The 26114-nt window shown below is 45.5% G+C and overlaps 1 protein-coding gene across 3 annotated transcripts in view; it reads right to left on the bottom strand.

The window, feature by feature from the left end:
• Positions 1-942: 942 nt before the first annotated feature.
• Positions 943-26114, bottom strand: part of LOC129830681 (homeobox-containing protein 1-like) — a 47941-nt gene continuing 22769 nt past the window's right edge. For all 3 annotated transcript variants that reach the window (XM_055893285.1, XM_055893286.1, XM_055893287.1), the window contains 5 exons: positions 21905-22061; positions 17982-18064; positions 17697-17792; positions 15892-16010; positions 943-15773 (listed from right to left, as the gene is read on the bottom strand). In XM_055893285.1, coding sequence (XP_055749260.1) covers positions 15630-15773; positions 15892-16010; positions 17697-17792; positions 17982-18064; positions 21905-22061 — 599 coding nt within the window. In that variant the 3' untranslated portion in view covers positions 943-15629. The remainder of the gene's footprint in view (positions 15774-15891; positions 16011-17696; positions 17793-17981; positions 18065-21904; positions 22062-26114) is intronic.

Raw genomic sequence — 26114 nt, 5'->3', positions numbered from 1 at the left:
AATCCTGAGACAAGGCCGAGTATAGCCCACAAAGGTCTCCATCACAGCACAACCAAGGGGGGGCGCCAACCCAGACAGGAAGTTCACGTCAGTAACTCAACCCACTCAAGTGACGCACCCCTCCTAGGGACGGCATGAAAGAGCACCAGCAAGCCAGTGACTCAGCCCCAGTAACAGGGTTAGAGGCAGAGAATCCCAGTGGAGAGAGGGGAACCGGCCCTGGAGAGACAGCAAGGGCAGTTCGTTGCCAGACAATAGTCTCCCTGGCTTTAGCCAGACACTAGTCTCTCCCTTGCTTAAGCCAGACGATAGTCTCTCGCAGGCTTTAGCCAGACAATAGTCTCCCTGGCTTAAGCCAGACGATAGTCTCTCCCTGGCTTTAGCCAGACAATAGTCTCCCTGGCTTTAGCCAGACAATAGTCTCCCTGGCTTAAGCCAGACGATAGTCTCTCCCTGGCTTTAGCCAGACAATAGTCTCCCAGGCTATAGCTAGGATGACACCCAGCTATATAGTCAGCTAGCTAACTATATTGTCGTTTTGCTATGTTTTGGGGGTAGCTTGTGTCGGCGGGCTAGGGTCAGCTAGCTAACTATATTGTCGTTTTGCTATGTTTTGGGGGTAGTTTGTGTCGGGGGGCTAGGGTCAGCTAGCTAACTATATTGTAGTTTTACTATGTTTTGGGGGTAGTGTGTGTCGGGGGGCTAGGGTCAGCTAGCTAACTATATTGTAGTTTTACTATGTTTTGGGGGTAGTGTGTGTCGGGGGGCTAGGGTCAGCTAGCTAACTATATTGTAGTTTTACTATGTTTTGGGGGTAGTGTGTGTCGGGGGGGCTAGGGTCAGCTAGCTAACTATATTGTCGTTTTGCTATGTTTTGGGGGTAGTTTATGTGTTGGGGGGCTAGGGTCAGCTAGCTAACTATATTGTCGTTTTGCTATGTTTTGGGGGTAGTTTATGTGTCGGGGGGCTAGGGTCAGCTAGCTAACTATATTGTCGTTTTGCTATGTTTTGGGGGTAGTTTATGTGTCGGGGGGCTAGGGTCAGCTAGCTAACTATATTGTCGTTTTGCTATGTTTTGGGGGTAGTTTATGTGTCGGGGGGCTAGGGTCAGCTAGCTAACTATATTGTCGTTTTGCTATGTTTTGGGGGTAGTTTATGTGTCGGGGGGCTAGGGTCAGCTAGCTAACTATATTGTTGTTTTGCTATGTTTTGGGGGTAGTTTATGTGTCGGGGGGCTAGGGTCAGCTAGCTAACTATATTGTCGTTTTGCTATGTTTTGGGGGTAGTTTATGTGTCGGGGGGGGCTAGGGTCAGCTAGCTAACTATATTGTCGTTTTGCTATGTTTTGGGGGTAGTTTATGTGTCGGGGGGCTAGGGTCAGCTAGCTAACTATATTGTCGTTTTGCTATGTTTTGGGGGTAGTTTGTGTCGGGGGGCTAGGGTCAGCTAGCTAACTATATTGTCGTTTTGCTATGTTTTGGGGGTAGTTTGTTTCGGGGGGCTAGGGTCAGCTAGCTAACTATATTGTCGTTTTGCTATGTTTTGGGGGTAGTTTGTGTCGGGGGGCTAGGGTCAGCTAGCTAACTATATTGTCGTTTTGCTATGTTTTGGGGGTAGTTTGTGTCGGGGGGCTAGGGTCAGCTAGCTAACTATAGCTACTGAAACAGATGTCGTTTTACTATGTTTTTGGGAAAGAACTTTGTTTGCATCCATGAGCTAGTTTTTCTAATGACCAACACTGTAGGTGCACGAGACAACTTTACCAGCATCATAGCATATGTATCGATGAATCGTTGTGACATATGAAATACGAGTGATAGTGTAATCAATGTATAAAAACGAAGAAAAACATTTATGAACGTGTTCAATTATTCATTCAATTATTATGTGACCTGCAGACATATTCAGGTCCTGATTGGTCATCAAGCTTATTTGACTCGTCAAATAGTGCTTTTTAACGTATATCTTTTTTGACACGCAAAGACCCAAACGGCGTTTCATCGAAATCCTGGTTGAGAATGAAACGACTGAACAAATAAACAATGAAACAGCACAGCAAGTGAAAGAAATAGGTTTTGATTATGTTTTACTGGTAATGGGGACATACGGGGACATACGGGGACATACGGGGACATACGGGCACATACGTAAATGCCAACAGAATAACTTTGTTGTCAGTGTGGTGTGGTGTGTGTAACCTTTATTTAAATAATAGTTAAGAACAAATTCTTATTTACAATGACGGCCTACCCCGGCCAAACCCGGACTACGCTGGGCCAATTGTGCATCGCCCTATGGGACTTCCAATCACGGCCGGATGTGATACATTCTGGAACTATTTAATTGTACTATAATGCTTAAAAGGCAGCTAAAATGTAAAATGCGGTTATCGGTATCATTTTTTCGGGTGAGGCCAGGAAAATATTATATCGGTATCGACCAAAAACATATCGGAGCATCCCTAGTTAAAACATGGTAATAACGGTCCTCTGAGTATATTAAAAAAGGTTTGGTATACCTCAACTGGTCCATCCAGCCCTGGAAATTTCCCAGACTTAAAGGCTTTAAGAACACCTCCTCCCAGCTGCCCACTGCACTGAGGATAGGAAACTATGTCACCACCGATAAAGGCACTATAATTGAGAATTTCAATAAGCATTTTTCTACGGCTGGCCATGCTTTCCACCCGGCTAACCCTAACCCGGTCAACAGCACTGCACCCCCCACAGCAACTCGCCCAAGCCTTGCCCATTTCTCCTTCTCCCAAATCTCCCAAATCCAGTCAGCTGATGTTCTGAAAGAGCTGCAAAATCTGGACCCCTACAAATCAGCCGGGCTATAGAATCTAGACCCTTTCTTTCCAAAATGCTCTGCCGAAATTGTTGCAACCCCTATTACTAGCCTTTTCAACCTCTCTTTCTTGTCGTCTGAGATTCCCAAAGATTGGAAAGCAGCTGCGGTCATCCCCCTCTTCACAGGGGGGGACACTCTAGACCCAAACTGTTACAGACCTATATCTATCCTACCCTGACATTCTAAGGTCTTTGAAAGCCAAGTTAACAGATTACCGACCATTTTGAATCCCACCGCACCTTCTCCGCTGTGCAATCTGGTTTCAGAGCTGGTCATGGGTGCACCTCAGCCACGCTCAAGGTCCTAAACGATACCTTAACCGCCATCGATAAGAAACAATACTGTGCAGCCGTATTCATTGACCTGGCCAAGGCTTTCGACTCTGTCAATCACCACATCCTCAGACTCGATAGCCTTAGTTTCTCAAATGATTGCCTAACCTAGTTCACCAACTACTTCTCTGATAGAGTTCAGTGTGTCAAATTGGAGGGCCTGTTGTCCGGGCCTCTGGCAGTCTCTATGGGGGTGCCACAGGGTTCAATTCTCGGGCCGACTCTCTTCTCTGTATACATCAATGATGTCGCTCTTGCTGCTGGTGAGTCTCTGATCCACCTCTACGCAGACAAAACCATTCTATATACTTCTGGCCCCTCTTTGGACACTGTGTTAACAACCCTCCAGACGAGCTTCGATGCCATACAACTCTCCTTCCGTGTCCTCCAACTGCTCTTAAATACAAGTAAAACTAAATGCATGCTCTTCAACCGATCGTTGCCCAGGTTCATAACCCAATTTAAATATATTACTCAGTCTGCAAACCAGAATTTGTAAGATCCTGGTCGAATGAAACAGAAGGAGGCCCAGCTAAAATAGTCAAAAAGGTTTATTCACGGAACGTTCTAAAGTCAGGAATACAAAACAATTCATTTTATACTGACTTCTCACGCCCACACATTCACACAACCACACACACAGACACACACACACACACACACAGACACACACACAGACACACACACACACACACACACACACACACACACACACACACACACACACACACACACACACACACACACACACACACACACACACACACACACACACACACACACACACACACACACACACACACACACACACACACGCCCTGCTACCCAGCTGCCAGAGATTAGTGACCTTGTCCTTGAGTCATACTCCCTGTTCTCTCCTAATCTCTAGTCAGGTCGGCACCGAGCTCAGACAGTCTGTGTTTATAATACCATAAAGACATGCTGTCTTTACCCTCATTCTGACTAGGACTACACATTTATTGATTATGATGTTATACATTCTAATCACTTCCATACAATTATATGTTTCAGGGCGGAATATTCTAATCATTCAATTAACCGATAATTCTCACCTAACAATCCACCCTCAATGACTAAATAATACACACTGATACATCAATTGTATACAAGAATAATCCAGACCAATACATTGCTTATCATATCCTGCCATATGTTACCCCATCTATTGCAAGCCCAACGGTTTCCCCTCTCTCTGAGTGGGAAGACCTCGTTCCCTGCTATCAGATTCACAGTGGTCATTAGTTGTCTGCCACAGTTCTTTGTCTGCTATAATTCAAACACATTTCCATATGTTTTACAGTGAACAGGGTGGAATCCTTTTAATTATTGCCTAAACATTTACTACAAAAAAATTACACATCTATTTTTATTAACATTGTCAATGTCACTCAAAATCAAATCTCACAAAATCAATATGTGTATTTTTTCTTTGGACACTGTGTTAACAACCCTCCAGACGAGCTTCAATGCCATACAACTCTCCTTCCGTGGCCTCCAACTGCTCTTAAATACAAGTAAAACTAAATGCATGCTCTTCAACCGATCGCTGCCCGCACCTGCCCGCCCGTCCAGCATCACTAGTCTGGACCGTTGTGACTTAGAATATGTGGACAACTACAAATACCTAGGTGTCTGGTTAGACTGTAAACTCTCCTTCCAGACTCACATCAAACATCTCCAATCCAAAGTTAAATCTAGAATTGGCTTCCTATTTCACAAACAAAGCATCCTTCACTCATGCTGCCAAACATACCCTCGTAAAACTAACCATCCTATCGATCCTCGACTTCGGTGATGTCATTTACAAAACAGCCTCCAAAACCCTACTCAATAAATTGGATGCAGTCTATCACAGTGCCATCTGTTTTGTCACCAAAGCCCCATATTCTACCCACCACTGTGACCTGTATGCTCTTGTTGGCTGGCCCTCGCTTCATACTCGTCGCCAAACCCACTGGCTTCAGGTCATCTACAAGACCCTTCTAGGTAATTATTATTATTATTTTCACCCCATTATTTCTATCTCTACTTTGTACATTCTTCCACGGCAAATCTACCATGCCAGTGTTTTACTTGCTATATTGTATTTACTTCGCAACCATGGTCTTTTTTTGCCTTTACCTCCCTTATCTCACCTCATTTGCTCACATTGTATATAGACTTATTTTTCTACTGTATTATTGACTGTATGTTTGTTCTACTCCATGTGTAACTATGTGTTGTTGTATGTGTCAAACTGCTTTGCTTTATCTTGGCCAGGTCGCAAATCTGAAATGAGAACTTGTTCTCAACTTGCCTACCTGGTTAAATAAAGGTAAAATAAAAAATATATATAAAAACAATTGCATCCAGAAGTTCCTCCGAGTTACACCAGGAACGCACAATTCCTCCATCAGTGCTCAGACTGTCCGCAATAGTCTGAGAGAGGCTGGACTGAGGGCTTGTAGGCCTGTAGTAAGGCAGGTCCTCCCCAGACATCACTGGCAACAATGTCGCCTTTGGGCACAAACCCACCGTCGCTGGACCAGACAGGACTGGTAAAAAGTGCTCATCACTGACGAGTAGCGGTTTTGCCTCACCAGGAGTGATGATCGGATTCGCATTTATCGTCAAAGGAATGAGCGTTACACCGAGGCCTGTACTCTGGAGCGGGATCGATTTGGCGGTGGAGGGTCCGTCATGGTTGTCGTAGCTGAATCAGAATTAGTTAAGTAACATATATAAATAATATGTTTTATTTATCTTTATACTTGTCATTAGAATGTCTTCTTTTGGACTATACTGTTGGCAGTTGCATTTTCCTTTCTCCTCTAGGGAAAAGTCACTTGGGGCCCAGAGAGGGGAGAGGTCAGGCTTGTCTTTTACATGTCTGGTAATATGCGAAACATCTGTGAAACCATGTGAAGGGCTCCACTATGTCTGTAATCCAGTCACCCCCTCTTTTCCCATTGGGGGGGGAGTATAGCAGTGTCTGGAACCATTATACCACCTCTTCTGATGTTGAACTTATCTTTCATAGTATATGCCCTAGAGGTCCACTCCCCTTAGTGAGCTTCTCCAGGAGTGGGGAGAAGAGGGAGTGTATTTGAGATGGGCGTATCTAGAATTGACAATTGATATATGCCATTGGATGAGGTAATGTTTTGGTCCTAAGTGGTACCAAGAACGAGATCAGAATCTCGTCTAAAGATACCAAACTGAACGATAATTTATAGCTAATTCTATCTGGATGGGATACTCCTATTTCAAGTAAAAAGCCCTTTGTGAAGTTTCTAAGACATGTGGTTCGTCATGTGAGTTGAGAGGGGTGTGTCCTGCTGCTGGGTTGTTGCCCTCCTACGGCCTCCTCCACGTCTCCTGATGTACTGGCCTATCTCCTGGTAGCGCCTCCATGCTCTGGACACTACGCTGACAGACACAGCAAACCTTTTTGCCACAGCTCGCATTGATGTGCCATCCTGGATGAGCTGCACTACCTGAGCCACTTGTGTGGGTTGTAGACTCCGTCTCATGCTACCACTAGAGTGAAAGCACCGCCAGCATTCAAAACTGACCAAAAACTTCAGCCAGGAAGCATAGGAACTGAGAATTGGTCTGTGGTCACCACCTGCAGAATCACTCCTTTATTGGGGGTGTCTTGCTAATTGCCTATAATTTCCTCCTTTTGTCTATTGCATTTGCACAACAGCATGTGCAATTTATTGTCAATCAGTGTTGCTTCCTAAGTGGACAGTTTGATTTCACAGAAGTGTGATTGACTTGGAGTTACATTGTGTTGTTTATGTGTTCCCTTTATTTTTTTGAGCAGTGCATATCCATGACATTCATGATTTCCTTAAGAGCACGAGGGTGATAGTTTGTAGTGCTATTTCCTTTTCAGTCCATTGAGGTATTTTAAAAACAGTATTATAATAATAGAGTCTTGTATTGCCTGTAGGGTTGATAAATTATGATATTTTCAAAGACCTGTGGATCATCATGATTTGGTCCGTATAGGTTAATAAGCCATATCTGATTATGGTCCAATAACATATTTAAAATCATCCATAACCCCGTGCTTCCCACAATGTTACCAATTGCCTTAGGTCTGGGATGTAAGACTAACAGGGTAACTTTTAATGTCAGCCAACAGTGAATGACTATATGTCACCACCTTGTGGTGAAAATGAGGAGTTACAGGCTTGATGCAGCTCGTTATTACAGGCAGGTGCGTTGTAATGATATGAGAACTATGTAAACCTACACTGGAATTACACGCTGTAGTTTTTAAAGGACTTTACATGGTCAGACTGATGGAACCAAAACACTAGTTTGTGTACATGTTGTTTTCTTTTATTAATTTTTTTGTTGACAGGTAAAAGCAGACAGAAAAGAGCTTTAAGGGTCTGTCCATACAGCCCCTTAATACAGATCTATACGTGACTAAAATATAAACGCAACATGTAAAAGTGTTGGTCCCATGTTTCATGAGCTGAAATAAAAGATCCCAGAAATGTTCCATACGCACAAAAAAAGCTTATTTCGCTCAAGTTTTCTGCACAAATTAGTTTACATCCATGTTAATGAGCATTTCTCCTTTGCTAAGATAACCCACCTGACAGGTGACATATCAAGAAGCTGATTAAACAGCACGATCATTACACAGGTGCACCTTGTGCTGGGGACAATAAAAGGCCAATCTAAAATGTGTAATTTGGTTACAACACAATGCCACAGATGTCTCAAATTTGAGGGAGCGTGGAATTGGCATGCTGACTGCAGGAACGTCCAACAGAGCTGTTGCCAGAGAATTGAACGTTCATTTCTCTACCATAAGCTGCCTCCAACGTTGTTTTAGAGAATTTGGCGGTACATCCAACCGGCCTCACAACCGCAGACCACACGTAACCATGTCAGCTAAGGACCTCCACATCCGGCTTCTTCACCTGCGGGATCGTCTAAGAAGGGGAGGTTCTCAGGAGTATTTCTGTCTATAATAAAGCCCTTTTGTTGGGGAAAAAACGAATTCTGATTGGCTGGCCCTCCCAGATCCACGGCTGCCGTCATGTGAAATCCGTAGATTAGGGCCTATTGACTGATTTCCTTCAATAAACTGTATCTCAGTAAAAACTTTTTAAATTGTTGCAAGTTGCGTTTATATTTTTTGTTGAGTATAGGATCAGATTAGCTTCCATTAAACATTATGGCGGAGGACACATAACTGACTTGATATCAGTGTCGGTGGGTAACTTGATCTAGGATGATCTTATTCTCCATTTAAATCTATCCTGATCCTATAGCGGGCCTGATAATTTGTCTAGTGGCAACTTCAGACCCAGTCCGAGGGGGACGGGGTTGTAGTAGGGTTACACAATCCCAGTAACTTTCCTAATATGCCTTGGTTTTACAGAAAAAGCCCGGTTGCAGAATTCACGGATTTACAGTTTATGCTCTCCTAATTCACGGATTTACAGTTTATGCTCTCCTAATTTTCAGGAATGTTCCCACAGCCAGGATTACTGGAAAACCTGGGGGAGTTTGGGGAAAGTTACCGTAGCGACCCATAGTCTGTTGTTATAAACAGGGCAACACTACTTTACGCCGACCCTCTATCATCCGGTCTACATAACGCTGTCATAGCAATAACGTAAGAGGTGTCATAAAACAGTCATAACAGCTAATGTTATGTATACATCCGCTGACTTTATAACCTCCCTAACCCAGAGGTCAGGCTACTTGGCTAAAGTTACTGTAGATACTGCCGGTCAGTGACTTAGCAAAAGTTATTGTAGATACTGCCAGTCAGTGACTTAGCAAAAGTTGCTGTAGATACTGCCAGTCAGTGACTTAGCAAAAGTTACTGTAGATACTGCCAGTCAGTGACTTAGCAAAAGTTACTGTAGATATTGCAGGTCACCTACTTGGCTAAAGTTACAGTAGATATTGCAGGTCACCTACTTGGCTAAAGTTACAGTAGATATTGCAGGTCACCTACTTGGCTAAAGTTACAGTAGATATTGCAGGTCACCTACTTGGCTAAAGTTACAGTAGATATTGCAGATCAGCTACTTGGCTAAAGTTACAGTAGATATTGCAGGTCACCTACTTGGCTAAAGTTACAGTAGATATTGCAGATCAGCTACTTGGCTAAAGTTACAGTAGATATTGCAGATCAGCTACTTGGCTAAAGTTACAGTAGATATTGCAGATCAGCTACTTGGCTAAAGTTACAGTAGATATTGCAGATCAGCTACTTGGCTAAAGTTACAGTAGATATTGCAGATCAGCTACTTGGCTAAAGTTACAGTAGATATTGCAGATCAGCTACTTGGCTAAAGTTACAGTAGATATTGCAGGTCAGCTACTTGGCTAAAGTTACAGTAGATATTGCAGATCAGCTACTTGGCTAAAGTTACAGTAGATATTGCAGGTCAGCTACTTGGCTAAAGTTACAGTAGATATTGCAGCGACTTTAACCCAACAACCTCATCAAGGGGTTCGGATCTCTTGGCGTAACGGCTGTTTGGTTGACAGTCCCTGGACCCAGTATCAAGTCAGTATCAAGAGGCTACTCCCAAATCCCATACAATAAACTAAATCAAGATAATGAGGTGACCTAAACAGTGGTATGTGTCATAACATGGATAAGTCAGGGGACATAACTTTTTAACCTTGACTTTTTCCACAATCTAAAATGGATTAAATTGTTTTTGTTTTTTATCAATCTATACCCCATAATGACAACACAGGTTTGAACACTCTTGCTAATTTATTTAAAAAAATATATATAAAAAAAAATATTTAAATAATTATTCAGACCCTTTGCTACGAGACTCAAAATTGAGCTCAGGTTCATCCTGTTTTCATTGATCATCCTTGAGATGTTTCTACAACTTGATTGGAGTCCACCTGTGGTAAATTCAAATGATGGCACATGATTTAGAAAGGCACACACCTGTCTATAAAAAGGTCCCATTTGACAGTGCATGTCAGAGCAAAAACCAAGTCATGAGGTCAAAGGTATTGTCCATAGAACGCCGAGACAGGATTGTGTCGAGGCACAGATCTGGGGAAGGGGATCAAAACATTTCTGCAGCATTGAAGGTCCCCAAGAAGAGTGGCCACCATCATTCTTAAATGGAAGAAGTTTGGAACAACCAAGGTTCTTCCTAGAGCTGGCTGCAAATCGGGGAGAAGGTCACTCTGACAGAGTTCCTCTGTGGAGATGGGAGACCCTTCCAGAAGGACAACCATCTCTGCAGCACTCCACCAATCTGGCCTTTATGGTAGAGTGACCAGACGGAAGCCACTCCTCAGTAAAAAAAGGCACATCACAGCCTGCTTGCAGTTAAGGACTCTCAGAGCATTAGAAACAAGATTCTCTGGTCTGATGAAACCAAGACTGAACTCTTTGGCCTGAATACCAAGTGTCATGTCTGGAGGAAACCTGGCACCATCCCTACGGTGAAGCATGGTGGTGGCAGCATCATGCTGTGGGGATGTTTTTCAGCAGCAGGGACTGGGAGACTAGTCAGGATCAAAGGAAAGATGAACAGAGCAAAGTACAGAGAGAACCTTGATGAAAACCTGCTACAGAGTGATTAGGACCTCAGACTAGGGCGAAGGTTCACCTTTCAACAGGACAATGACCCTAACCACACAGCCACGACAATGCAGGAGTGGCTTTGGGACAAGTCTCTGAATGTCCTTGAATGGCCCAGCCAGAGCCCGGACTTGAACCCAATCGAACATCTCTAGAGAGACCTGAAAATAGCTGTGCAGCGACACTCCCCGTCCAACTTCACAGAGCTTTAGAGGATCTGCAGAGAAGAATGGGAGAAACTCCCCAAATACAGGTGTGCCAAGCTTGTAGCGTCATACCAAAGACTCAAGGCTGTAATCTCTGCCAAAGGTGCTTCAACAAAGAACTGGGAAAAGGGTCTGAATACTTATGTAAATGTAATATTTCAGTTTTATTTTTTAAATAAAATGTGTATCAAAAAAAATAATATTTTTCCTTTGTCATTATGTGGTATCGTGTGTAGATTAATGAGGGGATTTAAAAAAAAATCCATTGTAGAATAAGGCTGTAATGTAACAAAATGTGGGAAAAGTCAAGGGGTCTGAATATTTTCCAAATGCACTGTAAGCTGTACATGTCTACTGGTTCCTAAATGAGTCTACCTCACTAGTCGTCTGTACCTTGGCATTGCTTTGGCATGAGGAGGTAGGATGTCAGCGGGCTTGTATAGGGGGGTTGTCTGAGCTTGCCTTTCAGGCTTATCTTTCCTATTTGCTTAAATGTATGATTTATGGAGAGGTCACAGAGTTAGGAATATGTCTGTAAAGTTAGGATTCAGGCCCTGTGATAACAGAAATGTCTTGGTGCATTGCATGACCAATAGAGAATGACAACTACTAAGGCCTTGGGCCAGTGGCTTAGGGGGGAGAACAGCTCAATCCATATTGGAAACAAAGTGTTTCCTTAAACACTGTCTAGATCATTTTAAGAAGGGAAAACACACAGAGAGAAATATTTTTTTCATATGCATAAATGTCATTTTGTTTCATCCCCCCCCCCCCCCCCCCTATTGACCAAAGAGTTGACAGAACATGAACTTGTACATTAACAGAGTTGTGTGTTTGTTCCTTCCACTTCCTGGTAAAAACATGTCATAACAGGGAATCCCCAGGAAGTGCAGCTTTCAGTCACACACATACCATATGTAAAGAGTAGCACTAGAATGGGCAGAGGTGCTTATAGCACAACACACATTACAAGTCATGATTAACAACACATTTTATGTCGCCTAGAACACTTTTAGAAATTAAACCTGTAGACTACAGACTAGCTTATCTGGGTTTCAGAGAATAGTAGACTTGAGTGGTTAATGTATGTTGATAAGAGAGAAAAAAAAAAAAGGAGATAATTGAACTAATTATAATTAGTTACTAATACATATTGTTCCTTTGATTAATAGAGACATTCATTGACAAAGAAAGACGAGTAGACGGAAGCATATAGAAGGGAACCCTGGGCTAGCTTGGCTTGCTGACATTAAAAATAAGACATACAGTTGAAGTCGGAAGTTTACATACACTTAGGTTGGAGTCATTATAACTCGTTTTTCAACCACTCCACAAATTTCTTGTTAACAAACTATAGTTTTGGCAAGTCTGGATAGGACATCTACTTTGTGCGTGACACAAGTAATTTTTCCAACAATTGTTTACAGACAGATTATTTCACTTATAATTCACTGTATCACAATTCCAGTGGGTCAGAAGTTTACATACATTAAGTGGACTGTGCCTTTAAACAGCTTGGAAAATTCCAGAAAAGGATGTCATGGCTTTAGAAGCTTCTGATAGGCTAATTGACATCATTTGATTCAATTGGAGGTGTACCTGTGGATGTATTTCAAGGCCTACCTTCAAACTCAGGGCCTCTTTGCTTGACATCATGGGAAAATCAAAGGAAATCAGACAAGACCTCGGGAAAAAAATGGAGACTTCCACAAGTCTGCCGCCTCCCGGGTGGCGCAGTGGTCTAGGGCACTGCATCGCAGTGCTAGCTGCGCCACCAGAGTCTCTGGGTTCGCGCCCAGGCTGGGCTGGGTTCGCGCCCAGGCTCTGTCGCCGGCCGGCCGCAACCGTGAGGTCCGTGGGGCGACGCACAATTGGCATAGCGTCGTTCGGGTTAGGGAGGGTTTGGCCGGTAGGGATATCCTTGTCTCAGTATGTAAAAAATGTAATAAAATGTATGCACTCTACTGTAAGTTGCTCTGGATAAGAGCGTCTACTAAAAATGACAACAACAAAAAATAAAAAAAAGTCTGGTTCATCCTTGGGAGCAATTTCCAAATACCTGAAGGTACCACGTTCATCAAAGTGCAAATCAATCCCAGAACAACTGCAAAAGACCTTGTGAAGATGCTGGAAGAAACAGGTACAAAAGTATCTATATCCACAGTAAAACGAGTCCTATATCGACATAACCTGAAAGGCAGCTCAGCAAGGAAGAAGCCACTGCTCCAAAACCGCCATGAAAAAGCCAGACTACGGTTTGCAACTGCACACGGGGACAAAGATCGTACTTTTTGGAGAAATGTCCTCTAGTCTGACGAAACAAAAATAGAACTGTTTGGCCATAATGACCATCGTTATGTTTGGAGGAAAAAGGGGGAGGCTTGCAAGCCGAAGAACACCATCCCAACCGTGAAGCAGGGGGGTGGCACCATCATGTTGTGGGGGAGCTTTGCTGCAGGAGGGACTGGTGCACTTCATGAAATAGATGGCATCATGAGGGAGGAAAATTATGTGGATATATTGAAGCAACATCTCAAGACATCAGTCAGCAAGTTAAAGCTTGGTCGCAAATGGGTCTTCCAAATGGACAATAACACCAAGCATACTTCCAAAGCTGTGGCAAAATGGCTTAAGGACAACAAAGTCAAGGCATTGGAGTGGGAATCACAAAGCCCGGACCTCAATCCTATAGAAAATTGGTGGGAAGAACTGAAAAAGCGTGTGCGAGCAAGGAAGCCTACAAACCTGACTCAGTTACACCAGCTGTCAGGAGAAATGGGCCAAAATTCACCCAACTTATTGTGGGAAGCTTGTGAAAGGCTACCCGAAATGTTGGACCAAAGTTAAACAATTTAAAGGCAATGCTACCAAATACTAATTGAGTGTATGTAAACTTCTGACCCACTGGGAATGTGATGAAAGAAATAAAAGATGAAATAAATCACTCTACTATTATTCTGACATTTCACATTCTTAAAATAAAGTGGTGATCCTAACTGACCTAAAACAGGGATATTTAACTAGGATTAAATGTCAGTAATTGTGAAAAACGGAATTTAAATGTATTTGGCTAAGATGTATGTAAACTTCCGACTTCAACTGTACATAATACACAGTAAATGCAGTGAAGAAAACAAGTTGAAAAGACGTCATCTTAACCCATTTTTGCTCACTGGGTGTTCATGTTTTGGCAGAAAATAGTCAATATTATTATATGATATGAAACATTAATTTGAACAAGCTTATTACAGAGAAATATTGGACGATTCATCAGCCTCATCCACCATGTTTGGGTTTACCTGAGATACCGTTTGTCCCTCAGGGTTGGACTGTTAACACTGACCGGACGACTTGATTAATCACTTGACCCGATCGATAGATTGAGCCCAAAGTCTAACAAGGTTTACTAAGATCAGGTCAGACATTCAAGCTAGCAGAGAAGGCGGATATTATCACGCTATTAATCGAAACACTATCGTCACACCAGAGATCAACCAAACTCAGCCTCGCTCGCTTCAACCAAACACACCCGACTCACCTTATCATCGAACACACCTGACCTGCAGGTTGAAAACATTCCTTACTCACTCCACTTCGCTACAGTTCCATTTTACACAACCACTCGTCAATACCTTTTGAAAAGAAAAATTGCAAATACATATTTTTAAAGAAAGGCTTTTAGCTTATAGAAGGGACGATATATCCGCTTACCGGTACAACCCTCTTCCTTCTAAGGAGTTGTCTTTCGTTTAAGACAGTCTTGGAATGCACTATATATATATATAGAGATAAATATTGCCATTACTATAAAGCATGATTACTGTATACATACAGTGGCCTCCCTACCACTAGAGGCACCAGAGCGACCTGTAGCACCCTTTTCCACTATTAACTCTGACTGTCATAGCCCCTGAAGACCTCTAGGAGGACAGACACTCAGAGCAGTCATAACCCCTGAAGACCTCTAGGGGAACAGTCACTCAGAGCAGTCATAACCCCTGAAGACCTCTAGGGGAACAGACACTCAGAGCAGTCATAACCCCTGAAGACCTCTAGGGGAACAGTCACTCAGAGCAGTCATAACCCCTGAAGACCTCTAGGGGAACAGTCACTCAGAGCAGACATAACCCCTGAAGACCTCTAGGGGAACAGACACTCAGAGCAGTCATAACCCCTGAAGACCTCTAGGGGAACAGACACTCAGAGCAGTCATAACCCCTGAAGACCTCTAGGGGAACAGACACTCAGAGCAGTCATAACCCCTGAAGACCTCTAGGGGAACAGACACTCAGAGCAGTCATAACCCCTGAAGACCTCTAGGGGAACAGTCACTCAGAGCAGTCATAACCCCTGAAGACCTCTAGGGGAACAGACACTCAGAGCAGTCATAACCCCTGAAGACCTCTAGGGGAACAGACACTCAGAGCAGTCATAACCCCTGAAGACCTCTAGGGGAACAGACACTCAGAGCAGACATAACCCCTGAAGACCTCTAGGGGAACAGACACTCAGAGCAGACATAACCCCTGAAGACCTCTAGGAGAACAGTCACTCAGAGCAGTCATTTTTCTTTCTTTTTTAAAATCCCTTATATATGTAAAAATCCACACTTTAGTGACGCTCTTCTCCCATAGGTCACTCCTCATCCACAGTCTCCCTTTTCGATTCGTCAGCTTTGTGTTCCAGGACCTGAGGGGCGGGGCTAGGAGGGGGAAGGTCATTGACGGCAGCCAATGAGGGGTCTTGTTGATCAAGGTCCTTCCTAGATGAAATCTCTTCCTGTGAAGGAAAAAAGGTATTAATTTATTAAACAGTTGACTCCCGATACATGCAATTCAGTTCATTGTTTCAGGCATAATTTAACAAATCACTCTGATTCGTTGATTCACTGACTCACCTGCTCTAAGAATCGTTGATTCACTTGCTCTGCGTAGTCATGTGGCTCCAGCTCCTCCCCGTTGGAGTGACAGCTCGGGCTGCGAACCTCGATACCATGACTCTCCAAGATGGCCGCCTCTGAGGGAGCGAGAGAGGGGAGGAAGGAAAGCGTAAGGAGGGTAAATAACGACTGAGAGGGGGGCAACTTCTTCAGATCTATCTCCAGTCTATAAATTATTTGCAATTATGTTCTGGTCCCCCAAACCGTCCGCTTTCTGAAAAAAAACATACCACGGCGGATTCTAGTTGATGGTCCCTGATGCGCGACATGGCACGGCGCGCGACTTGGCACGGCGCGCGACTTGGCACGGCGCGCGACTTGGCACGGCGCGCGACTTGGCACGGCGCGCGACTTGGCACGGCGCGCGACTTGGCACGGCGCGCGACTTGGCACGGCGTATATGTTAGGTGAGAATTATCGGTAAATTGAATGATTCGAATATTCCGCCCTGAAACATTTACAGTGGGGCATGAAAGTATTTAGTCAGCCACCAATTGTGCAAGTTCTCCCACTTAAAAAGATAAGAGGCCTGTAATTTTCATCATAGGTACACTTCAACTATGACAGACAAAATGAGGAAAAAAATTCCAGAAAATCACATTGTAGGATTTTTTATGAATTTATTTGAATATATTACTTTATATATTAATTTGTAAGATCCTGGTCGAATGAAGCAGAAGGAGGCCCAGCTGAAATAGTCAAAAAGGTTTATTCACGGAACGTTCTAAAGTCAGGAATACAAAACAATTCATTTTATACTGACTTCTCACGCCCACACATTCACACAACCACACACACACACACACACACACACACACACACACTGACCTGACTAGAGATTAGGGAGAGAACAGGGAGTATGACTCAAGGACAAGGTCACTGATCTCTGGCAGCTGGGTAGCAGGACATGTGTGTGCGTCTGTGTGTGTGTGTGTGCGTCTGTGTGTGTGTGTGTGTGCGTCTGTGTGCGTGTGCGTGTGCGTGTGTGTGTGTGTGTGTGTGTGTGTGTGTGGTTGTGTGAATGTGTGGGCGCGAGAAGTCAGTATAAAATTAATTGTTTTGTATTCCTGACTTTAGAACGTTCCGTGAATAAACCTTTTTGACTATTTCAGCTGGGCCTCCTTCTGCTTCATTCGACCAGGATCTTACAAATTAATATATAAAGTAATATATTTAAATTGGGTTATGAACCTGGAGAACAAAATTATCTTATCAGTATATCTTGGTACGGCGTATATCTTGGTACGGCGTATATCTTGGTACCAGCGTACGACTTGGTACGGCGTACGACTTGGTACCGGCGTACGACTTGGTACCGGCGTACGACTTGGTACCGGCGTACGACTTGGTACCGGCGTACGACTTGGTACCGGCGTACGACTTGGTACCGGCGTACGACTTGGTACCGGCGTACGACTTGGTACCGGCGTACGACTTGGTACCGGCGTACGACTTGGTACCGGCGTACGACTTGGTACCGGCGTACGACTTGGTACCGGCGTACGACTTGGTACCGGCGTACGACTTGGTACCGGCGTACGACTTGGTACCGGCGTACGACTTGGTACCGGCGTACGACTTGGTACCGGCGTACGACTTGGTACCGGCGTACGACTTGGTACCGGCGTACGACTTGGTACCGGCGTACGACTTGGTACGGCGTACATCTTGGTACGGCGTATATCTTGGTACGGCGTATATCTTGGTACGGCGTATATCTTGGTACGGCGTAAGACTTGGTATTGAGCATCAGAGACTCTCACCTATATTAGCCCGCCTCTTCATCTCCTTCCGGCGATTGGCGAACCAGTTGTACACCTTCAGAGCCGTGACACGCTCAAACTCAGACAGCTTTCCTCCTGGGTAATGACAACAGGGGAAAAAAAGATGAACAAGTTGAATACATTTAATTGGGTGAGCTGCTCCCTCTTCGTGATAAAATGAGAGCCTTTTAAAAACATGGGATTCGATTGACAAAGCAGACGTTTGAGAGACCTAACAGATAGATTTGGTTACAGGTGTGCTCTAGCCAAACAAACCAAACTGACCAGGTTTCTGAATGACTGAGTTGCAGGCATTAGCGATCTCCTCTCTCTTCGCCTCGTCAGGGTACTGGTTCTCCACGAAGAAACTGATAGCCAATAAGAAAACAGAAAGATGAGTCCTTCCTGCCCATGACCACAAACCAATCTCAAACTCTCATCATAGTGGAGGCGGGAGAAAGACACCATCCCAGCCAATGAGAGTGCAGCTACATCAGCCTAAATCAGGGCCGTTATCCAATCAGAGACACTCATTGAAGCAGTACAGTAGATTAATGGTGTTTTTTTTTTTTTTTTTTTACCTTTATTTAACTAGACATGTCAGTTAAGAACAAATTCTTATTTTCAATGACGGCCTAGGAACAGTGGGTTAACTGCCTGTTCAGGGGCAGAACGACAGATTTGTACCTTGTCAGCTCAGGGATTTGAACTTGCAACCTTCCGGTTACTAGTCCAACGCTCTAACCACTAGGCTACTGTTTTTATAACTCTCCCTTTCTCTCCTCTTCTAGGAGACCCAGAAATAATAACCAAATGTTACAATAACAAATCAATGTATTTATATAGCCCTTCGTACATCAGCTGATATCTCAAAGTGCTGTACAGAAACCCAGCCTAAAACCCCAAACAACAAGCAATGCAGGTGTAGAAGCACGGTGGCTAGGAAAAACTCCCTAGAAAGGCCAAATCCTAGGAAGAAACCTAGAGAGGAACCAGGCTATGAGGGGTGGCCAGTCCTCTTCTGGCTGTGCCGGGTGGAGATTATAACAGAACATGGCCAAGATGTTCAAATGTTCATAAATGACCAGCGTGGTCAAATAATAATAATCACAGTAGTTGTTGAGGGTGCAACAAGTCAGCACCTCAGGAGTAAATGTCATTTGGCTTTTCATAGCCGATCATTAAGAGTATCTCTACCGCTCCTGCGGTCTCTATAGAGTTGGAAACAGCAGGTCTGGGACAAGTAGCACGTCCGGTGAACAGGCCATGGTTCCATAGCCGCAGACAGAACAGTTGAAATAACAGAGAGATATACTGCACCAAAAGTTTTCACTAGTTACCACAGACAACGTCCATGTAGTAAGATTCATTGGGGGAAAGAAAATAGTTTTTTAGTCTTAATTTAAGGTTAGCGGTGTGGTTTAGGTTAGGTTCCCGAGGGGTTGGGCTCCCGAGTGGCGAAGCGGTCGAAAGGCCCTCTCATTTTCTCTCCTCTCTCTCTCCACGCCCCTCCTCCCTCCATGCCCCTCCCTCTCTCCTCTTTTCTCTCCACGCCCCTCTCCTCTTCTCGCCCCTCTCCTCCCTCTCTCCTTTTCTCTCTACGCCCCTCTCCTCTGTCCACGCCCCTCTCCCTCTTCTTTTCTCTCCATTCCCCTCCCCTCTCCCCTTAACTCTCCAAGCCCCTTAACTTCACAAAATGCAGGAGCAGCATTTTCCTCCGTCCCTCCCACCTCTCCCACCTCTCCCTCCCACCTCTCCCTCCATGCCTCCCACCTCTCCCTCCATGCCTCCCACCTCTCCCTCCATATGCCTCCCACCTCTCCCTCCATGCCTCCCTCCATGCCTCCCACCTCTCCCTCCATGCCTCCCACCTCTCCCTCCCACCTCTCCCTCCATGCCTCCCACCTCTCCCTCCATGCCTCCCACCTCTCGCTCCATGCCTCCCACCTCTCCCTCCATGCCTCCCACCTCTCCCTCCATGCCTCCCTCCATGCCTCCCACCTCTCCCTCCATGCCTCCCTCCATGCCTCCCACCTCTCCCTCCATGCCTCCCACCTCTCCCTCCATGCCTCCCACCTCTCCCTCCATGTCTCCCACCTCTCCCTCCATGCCTCCCACCTCTCCCTCCATGCCTCCCACCTCTCCCTCCATGCCTCCCTCCATGCCTCCCACCTCTCCCTCCATGCCTCCCACCTCTCCCTCCATGCCTCCCACCTCTCCCTCCATGCCTCCCACCTCTCCCTCCATGCCTCCCACCTCTCCCTCCATGTCTCCCACCTCTCCCTCCATGCCTCCCACCTCTCCCTCCATGTCTCCCACCTCTCCCTCCATGTCTCCCACCTCTCCCTCCATGCCTCCCACCTCTCCCTCCATGCCTCCCACCTCTCCCTCCATGCCTCCCTCCATGCCTCCCACCTCTCCCTCCATGCCTCCCTCCATGCCTCCCACCTCTCCCTCCATGCCTCCCACCTCTCCCTCCATGCCTCCCACCTCTCCCTCCATGCCTCCCTCCATGCCTCCCACCTCTCCCTCCATGCCTCCCTCCATGCCTCCCACCTCTCCCTCCATGTCTCCCACCTCTCCCTCCATGCCTCCCACCTCTCCCTCCATGCCTCCCTCCATGCCTCCCACCTCTCCCTCCATGCCTCCCACCTCTCCCTCCCACCATCACAATAACCTTTACAGTATCTCCTTCAGTGAACTCTAAACTAGCCCATAAATGAGTAGCATCACTGCAGTGGTATTGCGTAATCCACAGAGCTGTGGGTTGGTGTGCCTTGTCTTAAGTGCCTGTGTATTTCTCATTACTGAGAGTGCCCTCTGCTTAGAAATATCAATCCTTTATATTAGGGTCAATCGTTTATATTAGAGTCAATCGTTTATATTAGGATATACTTTGCTAAAAAATAAAATAAAATAAAAACTGAAAAACGATAGACTGGTTATAAAGAATCTGTTAAGATACATACTGGGCTTTCAATTAAAACATTTTCATTAATTTAAAAAGTTAGATGAGCACCATATGAAATTTAGGAGCAGCAGAAATATATATATTATTTTACAATTTATTGAGATACTAAATATATGAATTCTAGCTACTTTCGAAGCACATGTTGTAACCTAGAAACAAAATACATGTGTCTATTTATGAAAGCTAAAATGTTTATACAAAAAACACCTGTCGATGAAATTACAAAACGCCATAGTAATAGTAGGTTTCAACAGTCGAAAAGCACTATTTTCCTATTGAGACGCAACACATTGAAAATTGTACACCGTCTCTTAAAAATTAAAAAAAACGTCAGGTTTGCGATGACAACGTGCAAGACAAGAGATCTGTCACACATTCATTGCTATCAAAGAACGTGTGTTGCTATGATCATTGATCTCCTGAAGAAGCTGCACTTTTTTCCACAGTCGACAATATTCAATGACAAGGTGACATTGTTAGGGCCACACCTTGTCATTGAATCTTGTCGACTGTTTTATTTAACTAGGCAAGACAGTTAGGAACAAATTCTTATTTTACAATGACAGCTTACCCCGGCTAAACTCTCCCCTAACCAGGACGACGCTGGGCCAACTGCATGCCGCCCTATGGGACTCCTGATCATGGACGGTTATGATATAGCCCGGGATCAAACCAGGCCTCTATCACTGAGACGCAGTGTCCTAGACCGCTGCGCCACTCGGGAGTTAAATTAGAAGCTCCATCACAAACTTCAATAGACTCAACCACTATTATTGTTTAGTGCTGGGCTGGAGCAAAAGCCTGGACACCACATAGCTCTCCAGCCCAGACCAGGGTTGGTGGACCACTGGCCCTAGTAGAGTAAAGCACTAGATTATTGGACAGTTGGCTTTCATACTGTTTCGAATTCTCAGTGCAGCTCAAGCGATGTCGCCAACCGTCAACCCGTTTCATAAATGGTCACACCCGTATTGAACAAGCCACACCTCACCAACCACCAAAACGGGAGCAAACATACCTCCAAAAAAGGCACCATTTTGGGGAAACGTTGTCATTCAATACAAACAACATAGGAAAACGTTGAAGCGAAATGAACGCACCCCTACATTTTTTTTTTTTGCGACAGAATCACTAACATGAATAGACTCAACCCTTATTGGTTAGCGCTGGGTGGAGAATCTGTTTTGGATCTGTTGTCATGGAAACCGGACCCAACCAGGGTCTGTGATTGGCTCACCTCTCCATGATTGACTGGCACTCCTTCCTCCAGGTGAACCTGCTTCCCCTCCGCAGCCTCAGAGGACCGCCCACCACCCCGCCCCTCTCCCCGGGGCTGACCCCCGTCCTCCAATCAGGCTCCTCCTTCACCAGGGAGCGCATCGACAGGGTAGCACCTATAGCGGGTGACAGGGAGGGAGGACAATAAAAAGAATGGATAAACACATTTCTTTTTAAAGATCACTGATTTCAACTAGTAGCCTGATTGTTCAATAACTATTTTATTTTGCTAAGTATAAAACTGTTTCAAGACAAGTCAACATTTACGATACAGGACACAGTAAAAACCCCAGGAAGGCAGACAGTGGACATACAGAGCATACGTAAAGTATTCATGATCCCTTGACTTTTTGCATCATTTTGTTACGTTACAGCCTTTAAAAAAATGTTACATGTTTTTTTTCCTTATCCACACACACACACACACACACACACACACACACACACACACACACACACACACACACACACACAGAGAGAAAGGTAAAACAGTTTTTTTTTTAAAGTATTTAGACCCTGTACTCAGTTGCGTCAACAAAGTACTGTGGCAGAGATTACAGCCTCTAGTCTTCTTGGGTATGACGTTACAAGCTTGGCACACCTGTATTTGAGGAGTTTCTACCATTCTTCTATGCAGATACTCTCAAGTTCTGTCAGGTTGGATGGGGAGCGTCGCTGCACAGCTATTTAAGTCTCTCCAGAGATGCTCGATCGGGTTCAAGTCCGGGTTCTGGCTGGGCCACTCAAGGACATTCAGAGACTTGTCCCAAAGCCACTCCTGTGTTGTCTTGGCCTTGTGCTTAGGGTCGTTGTCCTGTTGGAATGTAAACCTTCGCCTCAGTCTGAGGTATTGAGCGCTCTGGAGCAGGTTTTCGTCAAGGATCTCTCGGTAATTTGCTCCGTTCATCTTTCCCTCGATCCTGACTAGTCTCCCAGTCCCTGCCGCTGAAAAACATTCCCACAGCATGATACTGCCACCACCATGCTTCACCGTAGGGATGGTGCCACCACCATGCTTCACCGTAGGGATGGTGCCACCACCATGCTTCACCGTAGGGATGGTGCCACCACCATGCTTCACCGTAGGGATGGTGCCACTACCATGCTTCACCGTAGGGATGGTGCCACCACCATGCTTCACCGTAGGGATGGTGCCACCACCATGCTTCACCGTAGGGATGGTGCCACCACCATGCTTCACCGTAGGGATGGTGCCACCACCATGCTTCACCGTAGGGATGGTGCCACCACCATGCTTCACCGTAGGGATGGTGCCACTACCATGCTTCACCGTAGGGATGGTGCCACCACCATGCTTCACCGTAGGGATGGTGCCACCACCATGCTTCACCGTAGCGATGGTGCCACCACCATGCTTCACCGTAGGGATGGTGCCAGGCTAACTCCAGACGTGCCGCGTGGCATTCAGGCCAATCTTGGTTTCATAGGACCAGAGAATCTTGTTTCTCATGGTCTGAAGCTCCAAGCGGACTGTCATGTCCCTTTTACTGAGAAGTGGCTTCCGTTTGGCCACTCTACCATAAAGGCCTGATTGGTGGAGTGCTGCAGAGATGGTTGTTCTTCTAGAAGCTTCTCCCATCTCCACAGAGGAACTCTGGAGCTCTGTCAGAGTGACCACGACCACAGCCCTTCTCCCCCGATTGCTCAGTTTGGCCAGATGGCCAGTTCTATGCAGAGTCTTGGTGGTTCCAAACTTCTTCCATTAAAGAATGATGGAGGCCACATTGTTCTTGGGGACCTTCAATGCTGCAGACCCTTCGCCAGTTCTACGGACAATTCCTTCGACCTCATGGCTTTGTCTTTGCTCTGACATGCACTATCAACTGTGGGACCTCATATTTTTTATTCAATCCATTTTAGAATAAGGCTGTAACGTAACAATATTTGGAAAAAAGGGAAGTGGTCTGAAACATTTCCAAATGCACTGTAAGCATGCAGGCAAGGTCAAGTGATCACAGGCATGTGTCAGACAGAGTGGACTAGGTCAAGTGATCACAGGCATGTGTCAGACAGAGTGGACTAGGTCAAGTGATCACAGGCATGTGTCAGACAGAGTGGACTAGGTCAAGTGATCACAGGCATGTGTCAGACAGAGTGGACTAGGTCAAGTGATCACAGGCATGTGTCAGACAGAGTGGACTAGGTCAAGTGATCACAGGCATGTGTCAGACAGAGTGGACTAGGTCAAGTGATCACAGGCATGTGTCAGACAGAGTGGACTAGGTCAAGTGATCACAGGCATGTGTCAGACAGAGTGGACTAGGTCAAGTGATCACAGGCATGTGTCAGACAGAGTGGACTAGGTCAAGTGATCACAGGCATGTGTCAGACAGAGTGGACTAGGTCAAGTGATCACAGGCATGTGTCAGACAGAGTGGACTAGGTCAAGTGATCACAGGCATGTGTCAGACAGAGTGGACTAGGTCAAGTGATCACAGGCATGTGTCAGACAGAGTGGACTAGGTCAAGTGATCACAGGCATGTGTCAGACAGAGTGGACTAGGTCAAGTGATCACAGGCATGTGTCAGACAGAGTGGACTAGGTCAAGTGATCACAGGCATGTGTCAGACAGAGTGGACTAGGTCAAGTGATCACAGGCATGTGTCAGACAGAGTGGACTAGGTCAAGTGATCACAGGCATGTGTCAGACAGAGTGGACTAGGTCAAGTGATCACAGGCATGTGTCAGACAGAGTGGACTAGGTCAAGTGATCACAGGCATGTGTCAGACAGAGTGGACTAGGTCAAGTGATCACAGGCATGTGTCAGACAGAGTGGACTAGGTCAAGTGATCACAGGCATGTGTCAGACAGAGTGGACTAGGTCAAGTGATCACAGGCATGTGTCAGACAGAGTGGACTAGGTCAAGTGATCACAGGCATGTGTCAGACAGAGTGGACTAGGTCAAGTGATCACAGGCATGTGTCAGACAGAGTGGACTAGGTCAAGTGATCACAGGCATGTGTCAGACAGAGTGGACTAGGTCAAGTGATCACAGGCATGTGTCAGACAGAGTGGACTAGGTCAAGTGATCACAGGCATGTGTCAGACAGAGTGGACTAGGTCAAGTGATCACAGGCATGTGTCAGACAGAGTGGACTAGGTCAAGTGATCACAGGCATGTGTCAGACAGAGTGGACTAGGTCAAGTGATCACAGGCATGTGTCAGACAGAGTGGACTAGGTCAAGTGATCACAGGCATGTGTCAGACAGAGTGGACTAGGTCAAGTGATCACAGGCATGTGTCAGACAGAGTGGACTAGGTCAAGTGATCACAGGCATGTGTCAGACAGAGTGGACTAGGTCAAGTGATCACAGGCATGTGTCAGACAGAGTGGACTAGGTCAAGTGATCACAGGCATGTGTCAGACAGAGTGGACTAGGTCAAGTGATCACAGGCATGTGTCAGACAGAGTGGACTAGGTCAAGTGATCACAGGCATGTGTCAGACAGAGTGGACTAGGTCAAGTGATCACAGGCATGTGTCAGACAGAGTGGACTAGGTCAAGTGATCACAGGCATGTGTCAGACAGAGTGGACTAGGTCAAGTGATCACAGGCATGTGTCAGACAGAGTGGACTAGGTCAAGTGATCACAGGCATGTGTCAGACAGAGTGGACTAGGTCAAGTGATCACAGGCATGTGTCAGACAGAGTGGACTAGGTCAAGTGATCACAGGCATGTGTCAGACAGAGTGGACTAGGTCAAGTGATCACAGGCATGTGTCAGACAGAGTGGACTAGGTCAAGTGATCACAGGCATGTGTCAGACAGAGTGGACTAGGTCAAGTGATCACAGGCATGTGTCAGACAGAGTGGACTAGGTCAAGTGATCACAGGCATGTGTCAGACAGAGTGGACTAGGTCAAGTGATCACAGGCATGTGTCAGACAGAGTGGACTAGGTCAAGTGATCACAGGCATGTGTCAGACAGAGTGGACTAGGTCAAGTGATCACAGGCATGTGTCAGACAGAGTGGACTAGGTCAAGTGATCACAGGCATGTGTCAGACAGAGTGGACTAGGTCAAGTGATCACAGGCATGTGTCAGACAGAGTGGACTAGGTCAAGTGATCACAGGCATGTGTCAGACAGAGTGGACTAGGTCAAGTGATCACAGGCATGTGTCAGACAGAGTGGACTAGGTCAA

The sequence above is a fragment of the Salvelinus fontinalis genome, chromosome 32, assembly GCF_029448725.1.
Source record: "Salvelinus fontinalis isolate EN_2023a chromosome 32, ASM2944872v1, whole genome shotgun sequence".
Lineage (NCBI taxonomy): Eukaryota > Metazoa > Chordata > Actinopteri > Salmoniformes > Salmonidae > Salvelinus > Salvelinus fontinalis.
The sequence above is the reverse complement of the archived record's forward strand: the minus strand, read 5'-3'. Positions and strand labels throughout refer to the sequence as shown.